An 8,425-nucleotide genomic window follows, 5' to 3' on the forward strand; every position below is an offset into this window, starting at 1 on the left:
TGATTTGGCGCTATATAAATAAAATTGAATTGAATGTAAGCAATAAAATCTTAAAATCAATCCGATATTTGATGCACAGTAAATTTCCCAGTGTTAAATCAGTGTTAAAGTGTATTTACTCTAATAGAGTCATTATAACGACAGCTGGAGCAAAACGCCCAGGTGTGCTGTAGAAAGCTCCTCCCACCACATTTTCTTCAGATCAGTTACAGGGTAAGTGTTCATATTCACTTATTAAACCAACAATTTGACATTTTAAACACAGGTAGCACGTTAAAATAAGGTGACATTGCTTTTGTCCATGTTTATTATATATTTCATTTTGTACCTGAAGCAAATGTGACGCTGTCTGTATGCTAACGTAAAGTTGCTAATTAGCTAGCTCACAGTAATAACTGATACAACCAAAATCACATTTAAACATTTTAAATGTATGTCCTTATCAACTGCTCATGGTTACATAACTTACTGTTAAACGAATATTTGAATATTCGTGTGAATATTTGTGTAAACACACATTTTGTAGAAAGCAGATATGATTCTCTATCCCTGTTACAGATCGAACAGGATTTTGTACTGATGTTTGGTGAGGATGTATCAGGCAGGTCGCTGGAGAGGTGGCCAACAACATCCAAAAGAAAGATTATCCAACAAGGCAGGAAGCTTCCTTCTACCAGTGACCTGGAAGAACTCTTGCTGACTCTCCTGAGGATGCCACTGAGGTTAATGCTGACACTGGTGAGCTGTTGTTTCTTTGATTAGCACATTCACAGCATTTATAATGTTTGTCACAGAACCGTTATCCTTTTGTCTTTTGGGTCTACTCAAACATTTTATCATGCATTGAAATGTGTTGTTGATGATGATTCAACTTTATTAAAAGCAAATATGTTTGCAGGCTGGGACAGTGACCTCTCAGCGTTGCTTTTACATCTGACTCCACCATCGGGTCAGGGTGTCGGGTGTCGGCTTCTCAAGCAGAAAGACGTCTCGTGGTCTTCAAGAAGGTTTGTGTTTCTTTTCTATTTTTATGTTATGAATGACCAGTTTAAGAAACACTTGATTCTTATTGCCTGTCTGTATTTGTCTTTTCAGACTGGAACAAATATCTAAGAGCACCTTGATGCTGTCACTACCAGCACTCAACCCTACCTGCTGGCTGGGTGAAGAAGAGTGACATCCACCGGTTCTTCATTATTCTTGACAAGAATGCCATACCATGCAAGTCCACCTCTTCACTTGGTGCTTTTGATGGACTGTTTAAAGCACATTTTGTGTTTGCCACATTTACAGCACCATGCTTCACAACATGTACACGTTCATCCAAACCACAGGTTTTAGAAAACATCTAAACACCAAACACGTTAACTATTTTGACCAACAGTCTGACACTGATGTAAATCTACAGCCTGATGTGGCAGCTAAAGAAGTTTGCACTACAGGGGAGGTGATGTCAACTAAAGTAGGAGAAACACCCACAACATCTGAAATGTTGAAAAGGTCAAATAACTTTGGATATGTGTGCCTCTGCTGCTGCACAGCTCAGGGCAGCTGGATTAAACCATCTACTGTAACTACTAGTGATGGGATTTACGGCTCTTTTTAGAGAACCGGCTCTTTTGGCTCCCAACCGGCTCTTCAGGTTGTTTTGTTGCTTTAATTAATTTATTATTAACAACAATATAAAATTATGCAAAAAAACGTAGTTTTATTTATATATGTTTATATATAAATATATACGATGGCCCCCAGAGACAAAGCACGTACAAACAAGCACATTTCTAGCATGAACTGAACTTCAAAACAGAGCTACTAGATCACTTAAGTTACACATTGAAAGCATGTGTATTGTTTGCGAGGAGCCTCGTGGAGTGATACGTACTGTGCTTCAACGTAATATTACCATATTGTGTGTGTATAAGGACCATAAATGGCGCCTGTTCAGAGACGTGGTTACGAAGCAGATTTCAAACTCCAGGCTGTTGCTCACGCAGTGAAGTTGGGAACAGAGCAGCTGCTTGTTATTCTGCTCAGCGTCTGTTAGTTTACATTTTGACTGCACAGCTTTGAGCTTTTTGTTATGCACAAAAACAACATTGTTTTCTTTTATTTATGGAGCATTATTATTTAATAATTACTGATAATTTATTTCTGAGTAGTTTTTTCTTGTACATCTGCGCTGTATGATAATAAAAGTGTCTGTGTGACATCTGGGACACAGCTGTGACTAAGAACTCTCCGTTTGTTCTCACTTTATGGCTTTAAAAAAATATCGAGATATGAATTTTGGGTCATATCGCCCAGCCCTAAAATGAGCTGTGTTACTTCAAACCATTTGGTCTTCAAATGAAGTATGGCACTTCAGATTCCTCCCTGCATGTCGTTCCATAACTAAATTAATTGTTGTAAAGTGTTTTATACACTACATTTTTGTATTTTGAGCCTGACATATAAATAAAGTTGTTAAATGTATTATCTAGTTGTGGTTTTTGCTCACTTGTGTTATATGTAAAAGCATTATTAAAAAATATGTTTTCATGCTGCAAAACAGTAAATTGAGTGTAAAGGTAACACTGCAGGAAGAGTTTTAGTAACAATGGTGTAAAATTAATTTAAAATTTTACTCTATGAGAGATAATTTTTCACTAGAGATTAGTGTATGAATAACACAGTAGAGAGTAACATCAACTCTCATTAGTTATTTGAACCCCCAGTGTTAATTGCAAATAATTCAGTGGGATTTTACTCAAATAGAGTTAATTAATCACTAAGAGTAAATAATATGACACTACTAGTAGTGTTAAGTTGATTTAATACTATGTGTTACTCAGTGTTGAATTTTTACTCTTTTTAGAGTTAATTTTACTCTAAAATATTAACACTAGAAAGAATTAATTTAACACCAATTTCAAATGGGACCAAATAGACTCGGGACCAGTGTTCAATTCAGCGGTGGGGGGGGGGCTTACTGGGCTTAAGCCCGGGTTGTTTTTTCAGAAGCCCGGAGTCTTTTGGGGTGTAATTCTTTCATAGTTAGATGCCTGGATGACAACTGTATAAAACAAAAACTACACACAATATTCGAAGCACACTGTGGGAATTTACGACTGTGCGTAAACCCCCCCCCCCCCCCCCCCCCCCCCCCTAATATTGGTATGATCCAGCTCAGACACTGAGCGAGGGGGCGGGGCAGCTGCTGCCTGCGAGCGCGCTGTTGGAGAAGCGCAGCGAGGCAGACAGAAAAGTGAAGTTCGAGCAGGTACCAAAGCAAATCATTCGTACTGTACAAATGATGTAAACATGACAGTGAATCACGAAAGATTGATGTCAAACTGATCACTTGACCCATATCACGTTACTCGCTCTTCGAGTGAGTCAACAAACGGTGAAATGAAAAGCTGAACAACAACAATGCTGTTTCTTTAGAGTCTCAGCTTACATGTGTTTATTTCATATTTTCAGTTGTTTCCCTCCACGGCTCAATAAATCAGTCATGCACTGATATACAAGAATGGACATGAGGAGCTTCTTTCAAAGAAACAACTCAGGTAGATGTTATTTTATATATTATGGTTTGTATGTTGTTCAGTATATTTCTATGCAAAACAAGAGGAACTTCAACACACAGCAATATATTCACAGCTGAAACCAGATATTTACACTTTAGGGAGAAAACATAAAAACATTATTTTACTGTTAAACATCAATTTAAACTTGTTTTGTTTTGGATAAATATTGAAATATCTTTTGAATGAGTTAAATGTCAGAATAAAGAGAGACAGAGCTTCTATTTTTATCACTTTCATCAAATGTAGGAGCACATGTACACTAAGTTTATTGTTCATTAATAAGAAAACTGCAGACGATTCTGAGCTGAAGAAGCTTCTGATTGGTTGGTAGAGTCCATGTGAGTAAACTGGTGGCACAGCTGTGGATGCATATAAGGCAAAACACAGAGGCTGTTTCTGTGACATGGGAACATCAGGAGATGTCAACAAAACACCAGGAACAGAACTGTGGAGCTCCATCAGTGTGGCTCAGTTTGAATACAGTTTGGTGCCATTTACAGTTAAGAAACACAGACAGTTTCTCTCTTTACTCTGAAAGTTAACAAATATGTTTTTATATTTATCTAAAAAATAAACATTTAGTCTGATTTGATGTTACAATTAAAAAAGTGTTTTTATCTGAAGAGTAAATATCTGGTTTCAACTGAATATTTGATGATGTTGGTGTTTGGTTGTCAGCACAGAGAGAGAGGGGGGGGGAGAGAGAGAGAGAGGGGGAGAGGGAGGGGGAGAGAGAGAGGGAGAGAGAGAGAGGGAGAGAGGGAGGGGGAGAGAGAGAGAGAGAGAGGGAGAGACGGAGAGGGAGGGAGAGGGAGGGAGAGAGGGAGAGAGAGGGGGGAGAGAGGGGGAGGGGGGGAGAGAGAGAGAGGAAAAGAGAGAGAGAGGAAGAGCGAGAGAGAGGGAGAGAGAGGGGGAGAGACAGGGAGAGGGAGAGAGAGAGGGAGAGAGAGAGGAAAAGAGAGAGAGGGGGAGAGATAGAGAGAGGGAGAGAGAAGGGGAGAGACAGGGAGAGGGAGAGAGAGAGGGAGGAAAAGAGAGGGGGAGAGAGAGAGAGAGGGAGAGAGAGAGGGAGGAAAAGAGAGATGAACCAGAGCAGGTGAGACACACGTGTTAGTCAAACGGTTGTTTACCAAAAGTATCACCGTATCATAGGGACTCATGTATCTCGTACCTGGTGTTTCTTTTTAGGTTTGTTACTTTTCAAACTCTGTATTTATTAAGTTTTGCAGCTTGTTTGCACAACGAGGCTAAATAATTATATAATAATTAAATAATTATATAAACCTTTCTGAATCTAAATAGTGGACTTTGGTAGAATTAAACAATAAGTTTAGTGCAGGTCTGTGATGATTTTTAGTGCTGCTATCATCTAGTTCTGGTTCTGTCTTGGTTAAGTCCTCAGTCGTCCTGATTTTGAACTGTTGTAGTCCTGTTTTAATTCCAGATCAGTTCTGGGTCTGGTTGAATCGTTGTTTAGTCCTCGTGTCTTGATGCAGCCCGACTTTGTTCTGCCTCGCTGCTTAATTAAAAAAAACTAGTTTGAGGTGTCCTGCAGATGTGATATATATATTTTTCCCTATATGAAGTCTTTTTTTTTTTTTTAACAAAACTCAAAACAGAGCCTATTAATCTTTCAGTCATTTCTGACCCCCCATGATGAACTGAAACTCAGTTCATCGTGTGCCGTATGATTAATGCCTTTTCACTGCAGCGCTGTTTGACTGTGCTTGTGACTCGCCTCCGAACAATCCAGTCAAATGTGCAGCAAAAAGCCCGCCACTGCCCACCATCCACTTCCTGTTCGCACAGTTTAAACTAGCTGACAAATGTGCATCACATCAGTAGAATAAATATATAATTAGAAATGATTTAGTCTTCAGTAGTGTTAACAACGCCTTTTTCTATTTCCCCCTTTGATGCTAAATTAATCCTAAAATCAATTCTAAACATTGAAACTTCTAAAGGAAAAAAGAAAACAAGAAGTACAGATTCACATTATGATTTTATTTACACAGTAAAATTAACAGCGGGGCATTTCTATAAGCAGTGATGAGGCGACAGAACTTGTAGGTAATGGTGTGAAAAACAAACATGTAATTCCCAATTCTACCACAGGAGGGCGACAAAAACACACGTGTCATGCAAAGAAAACTCAGGTAAAGTAATGTGTAATGTTTCGTCATATGTGACCCTCAAGTATTTCCAGTGAGCGGCTGATTATTTACAGATTCTAGATGTAAAGCCACAGTGAAACGAAACCTTTATTAATGAAACAACTATGTTACAACTCTATATTGCTGGGATAAATACAGTGTGATTATACTACTGCTAGTCTGAGTTTTAAGGCTATGTTGGGCTTTGCAGCAAGATTTCACAGTGGTTATCCTCCTCTTGCATCCGTCTCAAACGCAGTACTTCCAGAAGCAGGCTACAGGCGAAAAGACAGCATTTTGTACAATGAGCTCATATTAAGTATATTTATAGTGTAGTGATTGTAAATGTTAGAGCTTACGTTCTCCGCGTTTCCTTGTTATGGCTTTGCCTTCTACCATATTAGCTGTAATCTTCCTCTCCAGCTCCAGCTCCTCCCTCAGCGCTCTCAGCTGGAAATACAGATCAAAGTGATTCTAACACATCGAGAGAGCTTTTCCAATGTTTTTGTGAATTACTGTAACAACCTTTGAGAATGTGAAACAAAAAACGAGTGCTCCGTTTATACACGAGCAGCTTGTTCACATTATAATAACATCGAAAGTGCCAGTTAAAATCAGCCTTACCTCCTCGATCTCAGCTAATTTATTAGCCAGCTTGACACCTGCAGAAAGGAGACCCAGTTAACCAAAGCAGAAATGTACCTGTGCATGTTATCGCAGGCATTTGTTTGTAGGTCTCACCCAGAGGATCATCCTTTTCCACTGGGACCAAGCTTTTGTGCAGTAATAGTGCCAGAATCTTGCTCTGGGAATCTGTGTCTTCTTTCGGACTAAAAGCAGGGTTTCCTGGATGTACCAAAGCAAACACACAGTGAGTTATATGCTTATTATCTCTCAATATGTTGAAATGTGATAAAACTGTACTGATAGACAAAGCATTTAATCAGCAGTTGCATGCATTTGGCATTCTAATTCAAATAAATTGTGCTGTTTTGCACACTCACCTGGATTAAATATGCTCCTCCCGTCTACATTGAGCAGTAGAAACAAACTCAGGAGTCCTAAACAGTAGCTCACAGCTGTAACCCTGTCCATGGCATTCAACGTAATGTTTCAAGCGAATTTCGCACTGTGAGCACTCCGTCGAGCAAGGCTAGACGTCCACTCGCTTAAAACCATCCCGTCAATATATTTATACTTCTCCGAGCTGGGAGGAGGGGCCTGTCGGCCCCTTGATTACCAAATTCACCTCTCGTCACTGTGGGCTTCGTCACTGCGGACTTTGTCACCTTCTCACGGGGCCCGTGAATCGTCTGAATGAAATACAGCGATGTGACGCGGACGCGCGGCCAAGAAACCCTACATCACTCTGACACGGGTAAATCAAAAAGAGAGGATGCTATCAATCAACCTGTTGGTTGTGAACCAGAATCAGATGTTCTTGGCACTCGCGAGTCTTTTTCTTTTACTTTAATTGCTTCCTAAAATAGGTACGCAGGAGTGGGTTGGGTTAGGGAAAGAGTGGCAAGCAAATTGATTCGGTCCTTAAGTGCACCATAACCAGAGACGGGCTCTTCAATCTTGGCTTCAGGACTGATTTGGAGGTGAAGGAGCATCCATCACTGAGGCAACATCCCACACCTCCCATTTTACCGTATCCTATTCTATGAATCAAGGAAATCACATTTCATACGTCAGCCAGAGGAGCGCACACAGCGTTTGTGCAGGCGAAGGGAAATGAGCTGCTTGAACCTGCTAAATTTGGCTGTTATTATAAGAGTCCTTTGAGATGCACAAGGGGTTTCCACAAGCTCGCTCCTTTAGCTAAATACACAAATAAAGAGACGACAAACACGAAAGCTAAAGAATCAGGAAAGACTGTGCTGAGGGGATCTGCAGTCTGCAGGAGGCAGTCACTGTTCACACCAACTAAATATCATTTGGATGCACTTAAAGACCTTATGATGCATTCGTAACTCTGTAACAGCACCAAGCAGTCGAAGCACTCAGAGCCCCACAGCCTCCAGCTTCTGTTCTGTTTTTAACAGCAGAGGTCAGGCCTTTGTTGACCTCATTGTATTTCACTGAAAAACTAAACAGTAAAACTGATTTACTTAAGCATCACTTAAGGAAGCCGTCTGTGCACGCGACCACAAACGATCCCATTGATTTATCTGCAGATGGACCCCCACCATCGACTTGTTTAGGGATGTTATGTCAATTGGAGGCGGTTGTGGTAGAGCTGAACACCAGAGGGAGCAATTAGATTATCATAATCAACAGAGCAGCTGCAGTGAGCGTGGATTTTATAGAAGGCGTGACGCGTGTAAATGCGGATCCATTCGCTCAGTCTGCCTTGACGGTTCCCACACATGAATCGTTGCTCGCGTGGACCGTCGTGTTGACCCACTGTTGCTTCGTGGTGAAGACTTCCCGAAGCTGCACATGCAGCACACGTCTACAGCAGCTGAACCTCGAGAAGAGGGCTGCGTCAATTCAAAGCCTCTCGTAAGTCAGCCGCAAGTAGTTAGAAACCAACCGGAAGTGTGCTCACTCACTTTTCAGCTTAAAGCAAACGTTAATACCAGCAGTGCGTTCTTGTGAATTTATAAACGGAGCAGTTGTATCATATGCTGCTGACTTGTAATGATCACTATGAAAATATACACTTAAAACTGCAGCACTTTCGTGTACTAATCATAC

At 40.5% G+C, this 8,425-nt stretch overlaps 1 protein-coding gene and 1 long non-coding RNA gene across 2 annotated transcripts; one reads left to right on the top strand and one right to left on the bottom strand.

Moving 5' to 3' along the window:
• Positions 1 to 500: 500 nt before the first annotated feature.
• Positions 501 to 2,457, top strand: LOC146490576 (uncharacterized). Its single transcript, XR_014872170.1, has 3 exons — positions 501 to 738; positions 899 to 1,007; positions 1,096 to 2,457. It is a non-coding gene; the product is annotated as an uncharacterized LOC146490576 (long non-coding RNA).
• Positions 2,458 to 5,563: 3,106 nt separating this feature from the next.
• Positions 5,564 to 7,361, bottom strand: uts2d (urotensin 2 domain containing). The gene is made up of 5 exons (XM_085152201.1): positions 6,727 to 7,361; positions 6,464 to 6,568; positions 6,347 to 6,384; positions 6,082 to 6,172; positions 5,564 to 5,997 (listed from the first exon to the last, which is right to left on the bottom strand). The coding sequence occupies exons 1-5, from the start codon at positions 6,815 to 6,817 to the stop codon at positions 5,972 to 5,974; spliced, it is 351 nt and encodes a 116-aa protein (XP_085008327.1). The 5' UTR covers positions 6,818 to 7,361; the 3' UTR covers positions 5,564 to 5,971.
• Between the last annotated feature and the right edge of the window lie 1,064 nt (positions 7,362 to 8,425).

This window comes from Neolamprologus multifasciatus, chromosome 23, assembly GCF_963576455.1.
Source record: "Neolamprologus multifasciatus chromosome 23, fNeoMul1.2, whole genome shotgun sequence".
In the NCBI taxonomy this organism is placed as follows: Eukaryota; Metazoa; Chordata; class Actinopteri; order Cichliformes; family Cichlidae; genus Neolamprologus; species Neolamprologus multifasciatus.